The following is a 22,702-nucleotide window of genomic DNA, read 5'->3' on the forward strand; positions in this document are numbered from 1 at the left end:
AAACATAAGTTATGCTTCAAAGATGCTGGTCATAAAAGACTACATATTGTTAGATTCCATTTATATGAAATGTCTAGAATAGGCAAAACTACACAGACAGAAAGTAATTCAGTGCTTGCCTACTGCTTGGGGGATATGCTGGGAAGGGGGATGTGCTAAAGACTACAAAGTATCTTTCTGAGATCATGAAAATACTCTAAAATTGATTGTGATGATGGCTGCACACCTCTGAATATTCTAAAAACTACTGACTCAGACGCTTTAAATGAGCGAATTAAATGTTACATGAATGCTATCTCAATAAAGCTGTTATCTAAAAAAATTACTGTGTAATCATACCAGAGGGTACTTGGATGTGGATTCTTTGTATGCCGGATTCAAAGCCTTAGCAGGCACAAATTCTACCAACCAAATTTCTACCAATTAATTACCTATTAGCTCATTTGTGAAGCATTTCCCCTCCCTATCCTTTCTGGTTTTTGACTCTTTCTAAATGATCATGCATATGAGGCCTCCAATCTCACAAAGCCTATTTGCCTAGCTTCTGCCAAGCATGACTCCATCTAATGTCATTTGTCTCTATAGTAACCAACTAGAAAAGCTGCTATGCTTAGCAATGGCTTTGTACAAGCAGTGGTCTAGCCTAGTGATGTTTTAAAGATTTGAGTCCTCTCTACTGATTACTGCTTTTTTTCCTGGTATTAAAAAGTGAACCTCTGATGAATGAGAGCAGTAGAGGGTTAGAGAGAAAAGGATGGAATATACTATAAAACATGAAGGAAGATGGACTGCAAGTAGAGACTGAGTTCAAGAGGAAATGAGTTTAGAAGGACCTTGATTGATAAGAGGACTAAGAAGACATGGACAAAAAACTAAGTACAAAAGACAGAAAATAATTTTTAGGCATTTCCATTCATATTCTTCTGGTCAAAAACAACATAATGATATAAACACCAAGAAACTGCCAATAAACGTAATTACAGTGCTTCAGAAAGTTGACTGATGTAATGTATGGTTATCTAAAAGGTATTTTACAGTATAGTCCGGCTACGGATAAGGGATCAGATATAGCTTATATCTTCAACAAACTTCTAACACAATGGTGGGTAGCAAAGAACACAAAACAGTGAAACTTTTATTAGTGAGGTGGAGCAGAGAAGGGGAGAGGGTACACTATGTAACAGACATGGAAACCTTATAAAAACTATAAGGATACATTCCAGGATGTGTAGTTCCATCCCCTACAACTTCCAAGGGATGCCTTTTTCAACAGGAGGCTTGACATCTGTAATACTCCTGTGTGGAGCCTCCCCCAGCTTTGCCTTGGCTGGGTCTCCTTCTCTCTCCCAGTATGCACCTGGACCAACCTCATTAATGGAGCTTTGTTCCTCAAGAGTTCATTAATCAAGTAATTACTGGAGTGTCCGCCAGCCTGTGGGTTCTTCCAGAAAATGATAGCCATCTATTTTTTCTACATACGAAGCCCACTCTAAAATTTACCTGACATGGTGGAGAGTACAAAGGTAGGACAGTCATCAGAGGAACGGGTTTCTGAGCACCAGCATCCTCATTTGTTATATGGGATGATATCTTACCCTCCTACCATTCCTGTGTGTGAGGCTCAAAAACATAGGTATTTTAAAGTTTTTTACAAATGGTCAAGAAAACACTTTTTCTTTTGCCTATTTTAACATAACTGGTTACAGGTGCATCTAACACTTCCTATTCTGCATCATACTTATTTGATTAGTTACCTTTCCTACTGAACCATAAGGTCTTTGTATGTCTTTGACTATTTCTCATAGAGTCTAGCATAAAATTTTCACACAAAAAATGCTCTCTGTATGTATGTAAAGAATTATTATTGAAATCATTATTGTACAATTTACTCCATTTAGAAATGTCCATGGACTCCATCAAATCTCTAGTCTACATTTATACAGAAAATTTTATTTAAAACTATCATTAAATTTTGACCTATTTCTAATAAATAAAAAGGAGCCTTTTAAACTAACTAAAGACCATATTAAAACAAGCCTTACATGAGAAAAATTTTTAAGTTGGTAATAATACAAATGAGAAGATAATTCAACACAGTGATAGTATAATTACCCCAGGTGGAAATCTAGATTTGAACAAAAGCTAGAGATTAGTACTTCCATTCCTATGATAACTTTTGCAGTAGGCAGGGGCTGACACTCAATTTAATTCCTAGTTCTAATATATTTTAATTCGGGATTTAATTCAATTCTAGTATATTTGAATTCGCTCTTTCATCTCGTTTTGTGTATGACCTCAACTTGACTTCAAGTTTCACTTCTCTGTAGAAGAGTCGTGAATCCATGCAAGGAAGCTGCATCTTGTGTCTTCAGAATTCAAGCTATATGCCCAGTGGTATATACTTCCTCTAAAGAATGGCAACAGCCACACCACTCCACATATGCCACACCCTTACTGGCATGGCTGAATGACCACGTCATTTCACCCACAGGAAGTGCTTGGGAACTGATCAATATTTGGATTCAGTAAGATTATATTCTCAAATAAGTTTAGTTCTGAGGGGAAAAATATCTTACAACTATATTAGGTTGTTAGAGTTGCCATAACAAAATCTCACTCACTGGGTGGCTTAAACAATAGAAATTTATTTTCTCACAGTTCTGGAAGCTAGACATCCAAGATCACAGTGTTGGCAGGTTTGGTTTATTCTACAGCCTCTTTGCTTGGCTTGCAAATAGCCACCTTTTTGCTGTGTTTCCTCTATGTGCGTGTGACCCTGGTGCTTCTCTGTAAATCTAAATTTCCCCTTATGAGGATGCCAGTGAGATTAGATTAGGGCCCACCCTAACCACCTCATTTAACTTAATCTCCAAATACAGTCACATTCTGAGGTACCTTCAACATACGAATTTGGGGGAGACATAATTCTAAACAACAAGTAACTAGTTTCATTTATTTTTGCCCTAAGCACTAGCTTAGGCTTTGTTCATCTTAGAGCTGATAAAATCTCTCTTAGCCATCCTTCCCCCAAGTAACCCATAGTGAGAAGCGATTGGAGGATTACATTCCATGCAGCCCTCCAAACATCATGTGGGACCCCCTTGGGTACTTAATAAAGGAAGATATTCACAGTGACCCATCTGTTGTACAATTAGCTGTTTGGGAGTCATCAAAGTTGTTCAGCAACAGGTCCTATTGATTGCCTCTGAAACCAGACAGAGGCTTTCACAATTCTTTTTTTCCTACAGCATACCAGTTAAATTAGAAATATGCCAGGAGATATCTGAGGAATCCTTTTGGATCTCTCCTGGAGTAAGGTAGTGTCAATGGTGAGGAAACTATTGAACAAAGTGTTCAACGACCCTTTAGTATTTCTGACAAGCAATAATACAAGAGTTAAGACAGGAGAAGCCTGGAGCTAATTCTTGCAGCTTCCAGTGAAATGTCGGGGAATCTTTTCTTCTTAAATACTGTTGTATATGGTATATGATGTGTTAAACGAAAAGTTTCAAAGAAAATAAGCCAAATTAGTGGTATCCAGGTAGATCTTCTCAGTCCTTCATGCTGCACATCCACCAAAAGTGAGTTTTATAACGAGTCTCACTGTAACACTTACGGTCAGACTGCAAAATGCACCTGATTTTAACAAGCATAAAATGTCATTTTTATGAGAATGACTAGACTCTCCTCTTAAGAGTACCTGTAAGAATCACACAGCTGCATACACCAGTCTCACAGGAGTTTTAATCTTCAAATGGTCATTTTACCTTACACATACAGAGTGTCTTACAGCATATAGCAATTTCCACTTTATCTTAGCTAGTGTTAGAACCAGCACCAGTAACAATGAAGAGTATATGGTTTATCAGTCACAAAAATCTGTGTCTATCACCATGGTTTGACTCTTAAAACTCTAATGTCACAAACAACTGGCTTGAAGAAGTCTTTCCTGGTAGGTCCTATATCTAACTGTTCAATCCATGACAAAAAAAGGGAACTCTTCCCCACTCTAACTGGTCTTCCTAAATGTAGGAGGGGCTGACATTAGCTGTCTCACATTAACTTTCAAAAGACCATCAGATGAAAACGTTTCATCAAAAGCCACCTACTTAAGTATGAACAATGCCCAAAGAATGACAAATCAAAATTCTGGGCACTATCCTAAGAGAAAACTCTTCCAGAACAGATACTTCAGAATTAATTTTCTCTCTGAATTTGGCCAAGTTTGGTGGTTTCATTCACAACATTTAAGGAAAAAAGTGACGGTTTATGGATAGCAGGTAATAAAAACAAATCTTTATACCACTTACTAGTAATAGAAACGGTTTAGGCTCACAAATGTGTTAAAGCTTTCTCTTTCCCCGCAATGGTAGTCAAACAGCATAAACGAATCAACATTTCCTCAGTTCAGATCTCAACTGGTTACAGGCAAGCAAGGGCTCCTCAGAATTTGCTTTACTAATGGTTTAGGTCAGAAATTTTTTTGAAGATCAAATGTCTTGCTATGTCTTCGTGTTCTTTTTCCCATCTCTATTATGTGTGTTGCCCTGTTTGTCTCCTGAAACTTCCATTTTCTCCTTTTATGTTCCTGCTATGCTCTCCCAATGGCAGTAACCTAGGGTATAACTGATCACACCTCTTGTGATTTTTTTCTTATTCTAGGACTTTCCAGATCTGGACTCCGAAGAAGACGCCCAGGTGTAAGCCCAAAGGTTACCTATTTAAATTTTCCAAGCACAGTGTGTGGAAAATCATTCCTCGCCCTTCATTTTGTGTTGCTTAACGGCGCTGTCGTGCCTAAACGTAGATACTGGCCAAGAGCTAGATTTCCAAAATGGCTTTGCTCCTTTCGAGCTGACATCGGTCTATAACATGCAATTTATTTCCCCTGCAGGCAATCTTTTTCTCTACTCCAACTACTACCCGATACACAGAAAGCTGAACCTAACCCAGTGTAAACACCGATTCTCATCTGCTAAATTCAGCAAGGCCGGCAAAGCTGTTGCAATGATGTAAAAAGAGCGTTAAAAAATTAAAAAAAAAAAAACAAACCACAAAAAACCACAAAAAAACAAAAAACGCCAAAACACCCACACGAAGCCAACCGGAGGGGCGGGCGTCGGCCGAATCGCGCCCTCCCGCCGCGGCCACGCCTCCCCGCCGCGGCCACGCCCCCGCCGGCGGCCTCCGCGCGGGCCTCCCAGCCCTTATTCCACTCACTTTGTTCTCCGCCTTTGTCCTAATCCACACCAGCAGGTGGAGCCGCAGTTAAAGTTTCCGAGTCCATTCCGGGAGCGGGAGCCCATCTTGCTGGCTGCCGAGGCCCTCGCTGGAGGAGGAGGGTCAGAGCTCGGGTGCAGCCAATCGAGGGCAACGCTGCTACTTATCAGAGCAGAATGGGCTGTAGTTTAGTGAAATAGGAAAGCTGCAAAACACTGTGGAGTGCTCCCGTGTAAATAAAAAGAGGAAAAAAAAAGTTTCTCAAGTCGCCGCTGCACAACGTCGGGCCGGCGCTGGGGCGGGGGTCTGCGCTCTCCCGAGCGGCCGCGCGCTGGACTTTATTGTGCCGCAACCAGCCCCAGTTCCCATTGTTTGTGTTTTTTTCAAAATATGGCAAAGGTTCAGGTGAACAATGTAGTGGTGCTGGATAACCCTTCTCCTTTCTACAACCCGTTCCAGTTCGAGATCACCTTCGAGTGCATCGAGGACCTGTCTGAAGGTGAGTGCGGCGCCCGTGCGCCCGGGCTGTCAGTTGCGGGCTGCAGACGTTGAAAGTTTCCCGGGCCCGGCCTCGCGCTGGGCGGCTGTGTTCGGCGCCTGGCGGCCGCGGGCTGCTCTGCGGAGGGAAACTTCAAGTTGATGGTCGACGGCCGCCGAGGCGCGCGCGGCTTTCCGCCGCAGCCCAGGCGCCTGCCGGGCTCAACTTGCGAGGAACTTGTTTGAGCGGAGGAGCGGAGGTAGCCATGTTGTCAGCTTTGTCTGCGGGCGGGCAGCTCGGAGACCCGCACTCGCGCCCGCGGCGCCTCCTGGGGTCGCGCCGGGTTGGCTTAGCGCCGCCAACAGCTTCCGCGACCCTCCGGGCCCGGGCACGGAGGCTGGGAAGGGAGAGGCTGTGCGTGTGGTCGCGCCGGCGAGTTCGGAGCGGAGCCATCTTACCCCAGTCGAGAATTGGGCCAGCGACCCCGGCGCACGGCGCCTCTTCTTGCCCCTTCGCCCGCCTGCCCCCGGCGAAAGGGAGGCAGTAACTCTCGAGAGCTCACGGTGGAGTCGCCGCACTCTCCGGGCTGGCCATGCCTGGCCGCTTCGGGGAGGAGAGCGAGGCTGTCCTCGCGCTGATTTCTGGCTTCCTCGACCAACCAGCGGGGGAGGCGGGCGCAGGCTCGGCCCCTCCGCGCCGCGGGCTGGGCGCCGGCACTCCCCGGGGGCCGCGGGTCCTGTTCGGCCGGTCCTCTTCGGCCGGTGCCCGGGATGCGCCGGGATGCTGGCGCGCAGGCTCCCCAACCAACGTGGACTCCTTTACCCTAATGACGAAAAGCTAATCTCAGGAAGAGAGAGAGAGCTGAGCTAGGAAGTTACATTTAACCTAAGAGCAGAAATAAGATACTTAAATAATTTCCAGGACTTAATCTCTGCCTTCTAAATAGTCTGAAAGAAGACTTTCTTCAAGAGCGTGTTGAAATGTAAAATAACTCCACATCCAGATGCAGAACACACCCTAAACATAAAACACAAACGTAGGCTAGGAAATTAAGCTAAACTCCTCATGTCAGTCCAAGAATTCCTGGTATTTTTTCTACATATATTTTAAGGTCTTAAAAATACGTATTCTTAATATGTTTAGTAATAAATATTTAGAAAGCTAAAACAACAATTATCTTTGCTTTAATTATATTTTACTAAAGTAATTCAGTGCTTCATTTGCCAGTTTTGAAGGGGAAATAGTTTAACTTCATCGATGAGGGGCATACTTCTTTGAACTAGAAGTGTATTTTTAAAATGCTCTGAAGATGATTTGGCTAATCGTGGCATGTAAAACTTTTCATTTTAAAAACTAGTTTTTAATCTCTAAAATGTATGTATCATATGTAAGGTTAATTTTAATTATAAAACAATATATATCATTGTAATAAACTTTTAGAAAGTTGTACAGGCATATATAAAGTTAACAGTTCTCTGTACTCAATGCCTTCCCCTATCTCCTTTAGGTAATCACAATTACTACTTTAACATGTGCCCCTCTGTGGGTTTTTTTTTTTTTTTTTTGGTAAACCTATATAGAGCATAAATGCACATACATATATAGGGCAAATTTTGAAAGATGATTCATTTATTAAAATAATTTCAAATAGGCCATTGATAACACTTAGGGGTATTTTTCTTATTACTCTGAAGTCATCTGTATGATACTACTATTAATATAAGCATTGCAGCTACCAGGCCCATTTTTCACACCCAACAGTCAGTAATTTTTTTTTTTTTAATTGCCAACTGCATATAAAAATAGACAAAAGAAAAACCATTGATCGGTCCATTCCAACTTACACCACAGTGTTTTTCAAGTATACCACCAGAAGTTCTTCAAATTACAGGTATTTCTCAAGTGATGCCTTCCATTTTAGGAGTCAGCTCTGAACAAAGAAGATAGATGACTCAGGATGTCGTTACAGGGCTTTTACATTGCACAGATGAAACCAGCCATTCACAAAGCCAAAACAGGTTCCATTTTTAACTGGGATCCATTCAGAACCCAGCTGAATCACATCAGGGTTTTACAGTACTGGTATCAAAAATATACTTATTTCCAATGGTATATTTCACTTCCTAGGCACCATTACTGAGCATTTATTTAGTATTTTAAAAAATATTTTAAGCTGAGTCATACTGAAGCTGCAAAGGAATCTTTCAAAAAGGTGCCATGCCTGTATACTCCACCTAGAGGCTATGTGGATTAAGGAAATTGAGTTTACTTAGCAAAGGCTTCTTATAGGTTCCATACTTTTATATTATAGTTCTTTTAAAAATTCTGTTCTTAAACTATAGAATTTTTTTTTTTTTAAATGAGACAGTCTGGCTCTGGCACTCAGGCTGGATGGAGTGCAGTGGTGCAAACACAGCTACCTGCAGCCTCAACCTCCTGGGCTCAAGCAATCCTCCCACCTCAGCCTCCTGAGTAGCTGGGACCATAGTCAATGTGCCACCACACTGGGCTAATATTTTAATTTTTTGTAGAGATGGAGTTTTGCCATGTTGCCCAAGCTGGTCTCAAACCCCTGGGCTCAAGCAGTCCTCCCACCCCTGACTCCCAAAGTGTTGTGATTATAGTGAGCCCACTGTACCCAGCCCAAACTATAGAATATTTTGAAAAGAATTTTCTTTGTAAGTTATTTTGCCTCAAGTCTCAAAGCAGAGTTTGGCCACCATTTTTCATACTTTCGTCAATAGCCCCCAAACATTTACTTTTCTTTAAGAGCTGCTCTGTAGCTTTGCTTCAGAAAAAGCTGTGAGGAATATCTGGTCTTAACATAATTTGATTCTTTCTAATACAGGGCTTATATCAGGGGTTAAGACAGCTTGAGATCCTGGCTGGATGTGCTTGATGGTTACCAAGCCTGTACAAGTTTTGATTGACCATCCTGCCATTCTTAAATTTACATATAATCTTAATTACAGCTACTCTCAATTGAATACTTATACCAGAATTGAGCACGGTGTTTCAGACTTTCCAGCTTCAGCTTGTTCTAATTCCAAAGCCTACATACTTTCCACTAGACCACAGGTCTTCCCAAGTAGTGTAATTAGCTAAAAATTCCCTTGATGACTTCCCTCATTCACTCACTCTCACCACAAATGGAAATACTTTCAGGCTGGGTAAATCATTTAATCATGATTACTGTGATTAAATAAAAGTTAACGTTAAAATAAATGAACAGATTTCTTCACCTGAGAACTTATGTAAAGCATCTGACCTTACCCTTTCTCCCTCAAATACAGGGGGCAGAGGAATTAAATGAAAGCTGGGTTTAAAAAAAAAAACTGATGCTCATGTATAAAAAAGTACTGAGCATGTAAAACTCAGTAACTATAGCAAGCATCCCATAAACATAAAAATCAATGTACAAGTGTTCCCTGAGTTGCAGCCTATTCTTGTTAAAGCAAGATTATCTCACCATCGCCTCTGCTCTCACTTCCCCTGCAAATAAATTCCCTTATTCCACTGCTAACTTCAGAGCTAGAAAGAATTTATCTTATCTTCCCAGTTAGGTTTTCAGAAGAAGCCCGGGGTTTGTAGGCATAGCTTGGATTCTGATTCTTTGATGTACAAACTATGAATTTGTGTAGATTACTTTACTTCTCAGAGTCTCAACTTATTTGCATAATGGTGATAATTTGATCCATATGATGAAGCTGTTGAGGTTTAAACAATAGGTATGAAGTGGCAGGACTAATACCCAGCATATAGTAGGTATGTTCTAAAATAGGTTTATAAATTATGGCTGTGTTCCTATGCCAGTCCACAAATGCCAATTTATACCACTTAGGATCCAGGGGCGTTATATGTAGTGGTACAATTATATATAAAATTAAAATTTATGAAAACCTTTATGTGATAATTTTTCTCTTTTTTTGGAGACAATCTCGTTCCGTTGCTTAGGCTGGAGTGCAGTGGCGCGATCTCGGCTCACTACAACCTCCGCCTCCTGGGTTCAAGCGATTCTTGTGCCTCAGCCTCCCGAGTAGCTGGGACCACAGGCATGTGTCACTCCTAATTTTCGTATTTTTAGTAGAGATGGGTTTCACCATGTTTGCCAGGCTGGTCTCAAACTCCTAACCTCAAGCAATCCAGCCACCTCAGCCTCCCACAATGCTGGGATTACAGGCGTGAGCCACTGTGCCCAGCCACTCTATGTGATGATTCTTAGTCTTATCCTCACTTGGCTAGTTCAGTGCCTTTCACACCACTTGCTTAAAACAGTTTCTTCACTTGCTTTTTGGGTCACCTACCTCATTTGCCACTTGTTTTGTAACTTACTTTGTTTATTTGTCCTCTTATCTTTGGAGGTCTCGAATCTCATTCCTTAGAGCAAGCCTATGTATTTTTACGGCTTAACATATCGACAGTTTCCAAATTTTTATCCTGCCTATTCAGTATCTCTACTTAGATAGCAGACATCTCAAATATGTCTAAAATGAACTCCTGATTGTTCCTCCACCCCATGTCACCCCCCTGCAAAAGTGGCTCCTGCTGCTTTCATCTTAAGAATTTTATCCAGAATATAACTGTTGCACAGCCCCATGGCCACATGAGGTCCATGCCACTATAATTTCTTGCCTCAATTGTTGAAATATTCTGTTTCTTCCCTTGTCCTCTTACATTCTATATTGAACACAGCAATCAAAGCATTCCTTTTAAAATGAAAGTTGGGGCCAGGCATGGTGGCTCACGCCTGTAATCCCAGCATTTTGGGAGGCCGAGGTGGGCGGATCACGAGGTCAGGAGATCGAGACCATCCTGGTGAACATGGTGAAACCCCATCTCTACTAAAAATACAAAAAAATTAGCTGGGCGTGGTGGCGGGCACCTGTAGTCCCAGCTTCTTGGGAGGCTGAGGCAGGAGAATGGCATGAACCTGGGAGGCAACGGAGCTTGCAGTGAGCGGAGATTGTGCCACTGCACTCCAGCCTGGGCGACACAGTGAGACTCCATCTCAAAAAAAAAAAAAAATGAAAGTTGGCTCCTGTTACTGCTCTGCTCAAAACCCTCTGATGGCTTCCCATGCCACTCAGTGTGAAAGCCAGAGTCCTTATGATGGCCTTCAAAACCGCATGATCTGGCTGTTCCCCTCATCCTCAATTATAGGGTTAGTTGCTTTCCCCCTTGCTTTCATTCTGTTCCAGCCCTGGCCTCCTTGCTTTTTCTTGCCAAGTGTACCCTACCTCTGGCCTTTGTATTTGCCATTCCCTCTGATGAGATACTTATATTGTCTATTTCCTCCCTATCTCCATCAACAGATGATCTCAGGAGATGTCAGATGCAGCACCCTGCATCTGGAAATGTGCTGGAAGCTGGAAATATAAATGGTCTAGTTCTAGGACAGAGCCATGACATAATAGGTCCTCAGAAAGTGATTAGTGACTTAATAAGAGAAAATAAAAAAGGACCTTTCAGTTGATTGTAGTTTACAATACAATATAAATGAGCAGTACGTTACTATTTCTATTATCAACTTAGGGAACAAAATTATCTACAGTTACACAAAAACGGCAACACATGATGGCACTAACTAGATTGTCATAAGTGACCCAGAAACTCACCCTTTGGGAGTGCTTATGTAACAGTGTGTTGAATGCAAGAGGCAGGCCCCACAGTGCAAAATATGTAAAGAATATGAAGAGGTCTCTCAGAGATGGTTTGTATTACAAAGTTATCTTCTTCCCCGACTAAACAGGAGACTCCTCCAAAGAGTTCTACTCATCTCTGGGTTCACTTCACAGAACACATTGTAAAGCATGCTCAGTAAAATCTACTATATTGAATTACATGTAACGCCTTGAGTTGCACCTGAATGAATGTCTTTTCCTCCTGCCTATCTCCGCTGTGTATACTCTATTGTATCACGTGGTGTAAAGATCTTGGTTTCCTCTTCCCAATTTAAAGAATGTACGACATGGGGGTGCCATAAGGGAAAAACCCCATCGTCATCCTTTAGACAGTTGATGAGCTGAAGCCACTTACTTCTGAGCCACAAGGGAGGTTTTACTAATAATTTTTCTACTTTGGAGCTCTGTGATTATTTAGATCTCTGCAACATAGTATAGGGCTGCCCTTCCAAAGTGTGTTGAGGAGGACATTAAAAGATGACATACAAAAAAAGGGGGATTCCATAGCCAAATAAATTTGGGAAATGCTGGATTAATGTTACTGGTATTCTTTACTGAAGGATGTCTCAGAAAATTTACTATGCCAGTGTGCTTTATGAATCCTCAAGGTTTACAGCATTTCCCAAGTGTTTGGCTATGTTATCTTGTTTGTGAGGCACTGTCTAGGAACTAGTGTTTCACAAAAGAATATTTTGAGAAACTCTGATATAAAGTATGAACTCTGGTAAGAACTTTATAAAGAGCATTTCACTGCCTTTCTGGATTGCCATGAGAAGCCTAACAGCCAGTAAGTGGCTAAGTGGACATTAAAAGGGTCTTTGATGTCATCTGGTAATGTAATTACTGAATATGAAGTAATGCTTTGGTTTTTTAACCCTAGACTTGGAATGGAAAATTATCTATGTGGGCTCTGCAGAAAGTGAAGAATACGATCAAGTTTTAGACTCTGTTTTAGTGGGCCCTGTTCCTGCAGGAAGGCATATGTTTGTATTTCAGGTAAGATTAATCTTGGTAAATGTGTATGCCACATATGTTTTGAAGTAGACTATATTATCTATTATAACTGTTATCCCTTTCCTTTTGGGTTAAATAACTCTGTTTCTGCTGCATTCACTTTTAATCTGTTTCCATCTTGTTTTAGGCAGTCTCTGTGTCACAAAGGAACTCTTACTTCCTGGTTTTATATGCTGAGAGATGTTAATGTGATGTTTATTTTAGGGAGATGCACAGCCTGCAGTAAACTTTATACTGTATCATGGCACACAGGGTGGTGAATTTTGGGCTCTTCCTGTGAATAGCATCTAAGTATCAGACTTCCAACGTGGCTGTCTAGCATCCCAAAACGTGGATTCAAAATATCTAAAACTAACTGGCATTGTCAGTAATATGCATCTTCAGTTTATGGTTTTAGCCACTATAACTGATGATGTAACAAAAACAACTTTATTTCAGCATAATCAGTAGTTAAGCTAGGTTAACAGATATGTTCAGTGGATAGAGATGTGTGGTCTTGGATCATTGGAATGACATTCCAGAGTTTACTAAAGCATCTAATAATCTACATTATCTTATAGAGGACTACTTTTGCAAATTTACTACCCCACTAGGTATTTGTGAGGAGAAGTTCTAGTCATAAAAATTATGTTCTTAGATACCACTGAGAGTATTTGGATCTATACCAAGGCTTCAGACATTGTCTTCTATATTCAAAAGTGTTATTTCTTTTAATCCATGTTAAATTGCTATATGAAACCATTCAATTATTCCTCAATTATGCATGCTTCTTTATAAGGGAGATATTTGTAATAGACCAAAGAGTAACTAGCCATAGGTTTTTTAAAACTACTATTAATTTCTGTTACAAGTATTTCAACCCAACAAAGTCCCATCAGTTAAGTGGAACTCACTGAAAAGACTTAATCCAGAAAGAAAATCTAACTCTTCCTATGCCTGACCTCTGTTTTCTCACTTCACAGATGGGACCAATTTAAATGAATACTGTTGGTCAAATAATCCTATCAGAAACTGGCAAAGAATCACTTAGACACATGCTATCTCTAGAGCTGCTACCTTTCCCTCCCCTGTCCTAAATACAGAATTTAGAATCTTGGTTTCCTAGCCATAGTACTTTTGATTAAAAAGCAACAAATAATTTACTGTATCTAAAGAAATAGCTAAGAAAAGCTCAAATATACTAATTAAATATATGAATTAAAAGTGCTGTTAATCAAAGTTGTGTGAGTGCATAACCCTGTAAAAGACATGGGTAACACAATGCCCTGCAGGAGGAAGCACTGCAGTTACAGATACAGGTCAAATGCCGACACCTCTGCTTATTGCTGTGTGACTTAACCTGCCTAACCTCCTCCCTTAGTCACTCCAGTCTTCTATAAAATGTGGATAATATTCTATCTCATTAAAATGTTATGGGGAATAAAACAGTACACTCAACTCACTCATAAATAGTGCCCTATTCCTATAATTAGAACTACATTTTTATTCTCTTAACTTCTTGAAATTGTTATATAAAAAAGCAGGACTTGCTTTGACCCACAGGCCTGGGGAACCCATACTTTACTGATAATTCATGATACAGTAAAAGAAACCTGGGTTGACATGTACTGATATACCTTTGGTTTTTTTTTTTTTTTTTTTTTTTTTTTTGTTGCTACTATAAGAACTTACAAATAAATGCCTTGTTATTGAAACAAACCCTGAAAATCTTTTGTGTTTGTTATTAAGCATACTCCTAAGCTTTTGGCTGAAAGTGCTATAGGAAAAAAATGTATTCAAAAGCATTTCCTGCCAGTGATCTTCACGTAGTTTTACCTTGGTGTCAGTGTACATGTTGCAAAAAAGAACAGAGGAGGCACAATATATATTTAGCCTGAAGGTTTTGCAAAATTCACCATTATCAACAGAAAGAGACTAAATTACAGCTTTTGTTTTGGGTTTTAAAACTGCTATAGTAATCTCCTGGTCTGCCACAATTTTGCCTCTCTAAATGGTTAAACATGTCTTTCTTTTGAATGAGTCAAAGGCTACCAGGAAGATGTCCAGACATCTGCCTAGTATTGCTAGCTACAGTCAAAACAAAGATCTCTGCTCATCACTTCTGCATCCTAAATTATTTGAAAGGCCTGCAAGTTTCTCTACTCAAATTTGCTCAAAATGAATCCTTTTCAAATTGTAAAATGCTTTTAAAAAAATGTTTTATATTTACAACAGATTTTAAAACAGAAACATGCCTAGAACCAATTCACTGAAGGGAAGCAATATGGGGGAAGAGTTCTCATAGCAGTACTGAACTATTATGTATTTCCCATCTCCACCCACTTCCAGGTATATTAGAATCCGTTTGGGTACACTGGAAGTAATCTAACCCCTCTGCGCAGGGGTGTGTAGAATCTCTAAGACAAACAGCATATTCTCCAGGACAAGGCTGGCTGTCCCTATCCTGGTGTCTCGCCAAAGAGATCATAAACCCCTTTGGGGCAGGAACTGAGTTACCGATGAATTCCAAAATAATAAGTGCTCAGAGCTGAGCCACACATGAGATTATAAAGATGAACTGGATGGGACTCCTGCCCTGGATAAAGCGTAGCATCTAGAAGAGAAGACTGAAAAATAAACATGTTTAGATCACAGGGCATACATTCTTAAAGAATTTGTGACAAGAAATATCAGCACATAAAAAAGGAATCTATTGATTCTACCTTCTGAGTTAGAAAGGGCATCACTGAGAATACACTCAATGTAAGCTCCAAAAAATATTAAAAGTTGAATTTTTCAGGATGTGAGAAAAGGACCTTTCAGGCCAAGGGAACAGTATGTTAGAAGCACAGGGGGTGAAATACTTCTTTTTTAAATTTGTTTTTGTAGAGATGGGGTTTCGCCATGTTGCCCAGGATAATCTCAAACTCCTGGGCTCAAGTGATCCGCCCACCTTAGCCTCCCAAAGTGCTAGGATTACAGGCATGAGCCACTGTGCTCGGACAGTGTGAAAGATTTATCACCAAGTTTTAAAGAATCTGTGTAATTCATATCTCTAGAACAAGGGTGGAGTTAAAGGAGGTATGAATGGAGATGTTGGTTGGAGACAAACTGAGAAGGGCCTTATCAATGAAGTTAAAGAACTGAGATTTTATCCTTTAGAAAAGGGAATACTCATCTGAGGGTTTTAATAATCTGAGGTTTTAAAACCAAAGAGAAAGGAACAGATCTGTGTTAATGCTGGTAGCAGTGCAAATGATAGGCTACAGCTGGGGAGATCAGTTAGAAAATTCTAAGCAATATTCCAGATAGGAGATGACATGAATTCAGCCTCCAGAAATGAAAAATGCTGAGACTGACTAGATGTAGGAGATAAGGGAGTGAGCGTGACTGAGATTTTTAGCCTAGGACACTAGGTAGCAATTTTATGCCTTTTTGTATCATCTACCTGTGTTAGGCATACAGTAAACATTAGTCTTCAACTTTCCCAAGCTAAGGCATTGGCTAACGTGCTCATCTAGGCCCAGGAATATTCCTTGGTGCCCTGGCAACAGGTAAGCTAATTTGCTGGGACTTGATCCATTTACCACCCAGAATGGCTGCCTCAGATGCCTCAGCCATCACTGCCTGTGTTCCCCAGCCTATGGCTCCTTCCATTCGGTCATCTCATTACTATCCTGCACACTACGGTGGATGGGACCATGCCCTTCACTCATGCTCTTAGTCTAGTCTAACTCAATTTACTTTCGCATTCCTCAAGGTTCACCTTACAATAGCCTGATTTAAAACAAGGTCTTTGACATCTGCCTAAAACAATCTTTACCTTCATTGGTTTCCACATTATGTGTGGTTTAAACAGCATACTATATTGTAGAGTCTAGCAAAGTAACTATTCATAATAGAGGGTTATTAATATTTTTTGAAAATCTGCTATGTAGCTATTTCCATCTCATTTTCAGTTTTGTTTGAGACGGAGTCTCACTTTGTTGCCAGGCTGGAGTGCAGCGGTGCAATCTCAGTTCACTGCAACTTCTGCCTCCCAGGTTCAACCGATTCTCCTGCCTCAGCCTCCCAAGTAGCTGGGACTACAGGTGTGTGCCACCATGCCCAGCTAATTTTTGTATTTTTAGTAGACACGGGGTTTCATCATGTTGGCCAGGTTGGTCTCAATCTCTTGACGTTGTGATCCACCCACCTCGGCCTCCCAAAGTGCTGGGATTACAGGCCTGAGCCACCGTACCCAGCCTCATTTTCAGTTTTATACTAATTTACTATTAGAATACCTGTGGGGGTGGGTGAGTGGGTATGAGAATATAAGTATCCTGGGTTGGAGAGGGAAACTGGTGTAATAAACATTTGTGACCAACAGGCTATGAGGAGATAATACTTAACTAATTTAGGTCTGAAAATAATGACTGAAAAGGTTAAAATCAATTGCTGACTATAAAGGTTTTATAATGAACAGTGTATAATCCTTCATGAATCACCACGCAGTGTAGCCAGAATTTCTTCCTTTTAGAAGTGTGGTCATGCTTTCAAGTATCGAGGGTCCTTATGTATGCTGTGGTGAAACATGAACTGTCTTTTCCAGCTTATTACTAGTCAGTCAAAAATGAGCATTTTCCTTCTCAGTATGATTTCCAAGTTTTTGTTGTTGCGTCCTCAACTGATAGTTCTAGGTAACAAACTCCAGTCTTGCCTGCCACTAACAGCCTTTTGTGTGTGTGTGTTTCTTTTCTTTTTAATTTATTCTAGGCTGATGCACCTAATCCAGGACTCATTCCAGATGCAGATGCAGTAGGCGTAACTGTTGTGCTAATTACTTGTACCTATCGAGGACAAGAATTTATTAGAGTTGGCTATTATGTAAATAATGAATATACTGAGACAGAATTAAGGGAAAATCCGCCGGTAAAACCAGACTTTTCTAAGGTAATGTTCTTACTATTCCTTTTTAACTACTTTTACTATGCAATTTTTAAAGCAGTTGTTATTGCAATTTCATAGTACACTATTAAAATGGCTTTGAGATAAATCTGAGATCCTTATGCCAACTGGGCAACTAATTATTGTTCCATTACCGCGGATGACTTTAAACCCTACCTTCAGATGAGTCATTAGTAATTAATGTAGGCAGACACCTTGAGCATTTCTGATGGTTTAGAAAAATGAAAGTACCTCTTTTTTTTTCTGAGATAGTGTCCTGCCCTGTTGCTCAGGCTGGAGTGCAGTGGCGTGATTTCAGCTCACTGCAACCTCTTCCTCCCAGGTTCAAGCGATTCTCCTGCCTCAGCATCCCAAGTAGCTGGGACTACAGGTGTATACCAACACACCCGGATAATTTTTGTATTTTTAGTAGACACGGAGTTTTACCATGTTGGCCAGGCTAGTCTCGAACTCCTGACCTCAAGTGATCTGCCTACCTCGACCTCCCAAAGTGCTGGAATTACAGGTGTGAGCCACCGCGCCCAGCGAAAGTACTTCTTGTAAGAGACAGGCCTTTGTTTATGGCTTTCTGTATAGCATTTGCCATATTGATTATTCCCATCATGATTCTGTTCATTTCAACCTTTAGGACATACAAATTCATTTTTGTTGTACTAATTATTCAATGATGATATTTTTGTGTATAACTCTTCCCAAAATTGTGAGAGAAAGTTTTGTGTTTGTTTTTTCTATGAACACAGTTATCTCAAAACACCTACATGCTTTATCTGCTATTCTTAGAAGTTAAACTAATGGTCTTAAATATTTCTGGTAACTGAAAACAGCTTAAATTCTGAGTGAGAAGATGAAATCTATGATTCAGCATTCTTAAAGATACTTAGTACTTTTTGATTTTTCACTGGGAACTATAACAGTTTAGTAACTGGTGATTTTGTGAGAGTACACAGTAAATGAAGTTGAACATGGCACTCTATCTGCCAGACCATGCCAGAAAAATTACATGGCAACAGAATAGAATGTTCTCATGTTCTCCTTTCTGATAATAAGGCAGAACTATTTTTCACCCTTGTTGTGGTACCTTCCATTGATCCAATTTGTTATCTCTGAAGCACCTTGTATAGCACAAAAGAAAAGAAACGGGACTGTTTCTAAGAATGAGCTGTCTTTAAAAGGTGTAGGAAACCATTAATAATAATAAGATGTATTTGACAATTTTTCATTTTCCTTGAAAACATATCTAAACAACATAGTAGCTTGTTAAATAAAGCATCTTCTAAAGCATTCACTTTCAAAAAAGAGGAGATTCTTTCTTTTAGAAAACAGAAGTATAGGAGTTAAGTAGTTAAAAAGCCAGACGAATCCCCTCAGATTCTCCGTATATTTTTTCTGTTCGTCTAAAATAACTTCTTTGCTACAGCCCTAGTCCTTATTAGTTATATTTAAGGTACTTAACTTGAATTATACCTTTGTATATGAACTTAGCCCTTTAGAAGTACTAACAGGAACCATTTTAGTAAGCTCCTATTTGTATATGGTGATTTAACTTTTGTAGTGTTTACCATCTGGATGTTTCCTTTTTCCTCTAGCTTCAAAGGAATATTTTGGCATCTAATCCCAGGGTCACAAGATTCCACATTAATTGGGAAGACAACACAGAAAAACTGGAAGATGCAGAGAGCAGTAATCCAAATCTACAGTCACTTCTTTCAACAGATGCATTACCTTCAGCATCAAAGGGATGGTCCACATCAGAAAACTCACTAAATGTCATGTTAGAATCCCACATGGACTGCATGTGACCACCTACCATCCCTTTAGTACAAATTAAGCTATTAAAAATACACAGAACTATTTCCCTGAAATTCCGTAAGTACATAGTCAAAACACAATGTGAAGAATTTGTTTAAAAACATCCTGTAGAAAGTTTATAAGAAAACCAGTATTTGAACAAATTGTGGAATATAAATACAACTATTTTTAAGTAATTTTTTTCTCTAATGTGTTATTTTATTTGTTCTGAAACTAATCTGATTAAAGCATATATATTATTTTCTTCTCCTGTATATGTAATGAAAGCACTTATAAAGAAACATGAATCATTAGACCAGGTTGTAAAGATGTCTTGGCCTCCGGGACAAAATCTTTGGACAACTATTTTACTGGCCTTTGAAAGAACAAAGTTTACTTCAACTAAAATGTTTCTTCCCTTGAAGACATATAGTATCATTTTAATTTAAGGGGCAGATTTCCATTCTTTTTTGGCATGTCCTTAAAAAGGGGATTTGAAATCAACTATATGCTACCAAGAACTTGAGGATCCAATTTTCCAAGCCACCATGAAGCCTCTTATGGCTACTATTATAGTTCATGTGATGTTGGAGAGCATTTGATTTGCTTTGCAAGAAAATAACAAACATGGCTAATTGTTTAAAAGGTCCCCTGGCTATGGTTTTTGTTTTTATAACAGAGTTCAGAATATCAGCATTTCTTGAATCATACATCATTATTGCCCAATGAATTTAAGACCAAATACAGTATTGGGAGAAAATACAAACTCCCTATGTTTAAGAATAGGAGATTATAATGGCTCAAATTTGTTCATTTGATTTCTAAAAATACCGTGAACTTTAAAAATTCTTTTAATAGATCATGTTATTGGCAATATTTATATAAAAACCATGGATTTAGAAAGGTATATTTAGCTTTATCATAATAGATATGTTACTATTTTGGAAATATATATATTTTCACACCTGTAGTACTCTTCCCCATTTCCTCTGACACTCATGCAGAATGAGATCAGGCATATTTGTGGTTGACGTACTCTAGATAGCTTTTCCAACAAGTTTTTGAAAAGCAATCTTGGAAAGGAATTAATTAACTAAATGGGGTAAAAGGTTTCTTTTTCTTTGAGAGTTAAGTCCTTCCTCAAAAATTTTCTTATGCTCCATAAAATTAAGGGTAGAATATTTTCATTATTCTTGCAGCTAAGCAAGACAGCCATATGATGCAGGTTATGCAGTGCCTTCATATCTAAAACTTTTATACTGCACTTTTTAAAGCTTTTATGTTGAGGAAAGGAAAAGGGCATTTGTCTAAATACGGATTCTGAGTTGTATATATTTCCTATCATTCTAAAAAAGTGAATTTGTGAAGCAAAAGTTTTGCCAGATGTTAAACTTTGAATTTAATATACCAGATTATTAAAATATTGTCCATTAACTAGTTCATAGATTTTAAAAGTAAAATACTTGACTGTTAAAACTATATAAAGAAAATCTCATTTGTCTAATTGCAATTAAAAGAAAAATGTTAAAATATTAAAATGAAAATAAAAGCATTACTTTCCAACAAAGAGCTCAGTGGTTAATATAATAGGAACAACACATGTGCTTATTAGAAATAAAGCATATATAGCCAGATCACCAAATAAAGCCATTTACTGCTGAGTTTTTATTCTAATTATAACAATCTATTTGTAGTGACATCAAAGGGTTAGGTTTTTGTATCAATTTGTAAATGGACAACCAATTTTCACTCAAGTTTGGGACATGCAAACCATTACCTTTTGTTATCTTAAATTTTATCACTCTTAAGAATTTTCTTAAATTAATGACTGAAAATAGATTTAGACTTCAAACATTAGAAACTAAGAAACTAGCACATAGGTTGTTTTTTTTTCTCTCTCTGGTCTAGCCTCATTTACCGATACTACATCTGAAGAACTGTTTTCCACCCTTTTGATCATAGTAAATAGCTGTGTCCTGAGAATATAAACATGAACCAATGACTTATGCCACTAAGATGGAGGCAATAAGGGTATTATTTGGGCTGAGAAAACATTACAGAAGTCTGAAGAAGTATGCATGCATTTATTTGCCCATTCATAGCCTTATACAACTTTAGGCTCCTATATAACTGTACCATCTAATTTTAGGATTTGGGGTTTCTAGCTTTCCCAAGCATGTCTATGGCAGCAGTTATCAAAACTTTTTACCATAATCCACGGTACAAAAAGGTTAGGGCCAGGCACAGTGGCTCATGCCTGTAATCCCAGTAGTTGAGGAGGCTGAGGCGGGTGGATCCCTTGAGGTCAGGAGTTCAAGACCAGCCTGGCCAACATGGTGAAACCCTGTCTCTACTAAAAATACAAAAATTAGCCAGGTGTGGTGGTGCACACCTGTAATCCCAGTTACTCACGAGGCTGAGGCAGGAGAATCACTTGAACCCAGGAAGCAGAGGTTGCAGTGAGCCGAGATTGTATCACTGCACTCCAACCTGGGCAACAGAGCGAAAAAAAGCACGACTCCATAAAAAGTTTATGTTAAAAATTTTCATGAAAACACACCCTTAGTGCACCCTTAGTGCACCTTTACTATGCAGTATTTTGGTATTTTTTATTGTATTTCACTTTGAAAGTGCTGGTTTTGACCCACTGAATTGACTTTTACATCTCTATAATGGGTTGCAATACACAATCTGAAGAAAGGCTAGTCTGGCCCTTTGGGTAGACCAGAAGTAGCAATAACTATTCTGCAACTATAAAATTTATATTCCCTATACTTGTTCTCTCATATTTGGATTATGATCTTTGCATTAAAAAGGAGGAAATGTGCTAATACACTTTATACTAATTCACTAATCCAGTGAATCAGCAGCAATTCACTGTCAAACTGCCCAAATACTCTGAAATTACCAGTCATCCACTAGATTTTCTTGACACTCTACATAATTACTTAGGAAACATTCCACATAATTACTTGGGGAGCGTCTTTATTTGTTGTTGGTGTCATTTTATACAGAACTTAGAACACTGGGTCATATGGATTTAAAATGCATGGGAAATGTTCTTTATATATTCGTGCCTAGTATCCTGAAGTTTGTCTACTCTTCTCAATTCCAAAGATCCATTCTTGTCGATGGTTAATATACTGTTTATATTTCAAAACCTGAGACCCCTTTAATAACAGTTTTCCACTTATATAGGACCATTAATGGGCCATTTTCTGTTGTATGATAAATTTTAAAGTGTAAGTTTCTCATTAGAAATTTGAGCATTCATTAGGCCAATGGAAGTTAATCTGACTTCCTTAACAAGCAGCAAACACTTTTAAAATGTGTGAAGCCAAGAGTCTGTTTTTAGAAGACCAGAAACATCACCCAGTCAAAACTGTAAAAATACAAAATAGCATCAAACCTACTTTTTGTTTGTTTGTTTGTTTGTTTTTTGAGACAGAGTCTCGCTCTGTCGCCCAGGCTGGAGTGCAGTGGTGTGATCTCGGCTCACTGCAAGCTCCGCCTCCCAGGTTCATGCCATTCTCCTGCCTCAGCCTCCTGAGTAGCTGGGGCTACAGGCGCCGCCACCACGCCTAGCTAATTTTTT

The 22,702-nt window shown here is 39.3% G+C and overlaps 2 protein-coding genes across 6 annotated transcripts in view; one reads left to right on the top strand and one right to left on the bottom strand.

Annotated features, from left to right (window-relative positions):
• Window positions 1-22,702, bottom strand: part of LOC105465507 (minichromosome maintenance 9 homologous recombination repair factor) — a 126,057-nt gene that overhangs the window by 79,246 nt on the left and 24,109 nt on the right. The gene's annotated exons all lie outside the window — the stretch shown is intronic.
• LOC105465506 (anti-silencing function 1A histone chaperone) lies at window positions 5,240-21,971 on the top strand. The gene is made up of 4 exons (XM_011713956.2): window positions 5,240-5,719; window positions 12,260-12,375; window positions 17,128-17,304; window positions 18,906-21,971. Exons 1-4 carry the CDS (start codon window positions 5,611-5,613, stop codon window positions 19,116-19,118), a joined length of 615 nt encoding a protein of 204 aa, XP_011712258.1. The 5' UTR covers window positions 5,240-5,610; the 3' UTR covers window positions 19,119-21,971.

Source organism: Macaca nemestrina, chromosome 5, assembly GCF_043159975.1.
Source record: "Macaca nemestrina isolate mMacNem1 chromosome 5, mMacNem.hap1, whole genome shotgun sequence".
NCBI lineage: Eukaryota > Metazoa > Chordata > Mammalia > Primates > Cercopithecidae > Macaca > Macaca nemestrina.

Bases quoted from the DNA above. Each gene is read 5' to 3' on its own strand.
- LOC105465506 (XM_011713956.2), top strand. From the start codon at position 5,611: ATGGCAAAGGTTCAGGTGAACAATGTAGTGGTGCTGGATAACCCTTCT. The intron at 5,720-12,259 runs GTGAGTGCGGCG...TTTTAACCCTAG, and splicing joins CATCGAGGACCTGTCTGAAG to ACTTGGAATGGAAAATTATC. The intron at 12,376-17,127 runs GTAAGATTAATC...AATTTATTCTAG, and splicing joins GGCATATGTTTGTATTTCAG to GCTGATGCACCTAATCCAGG.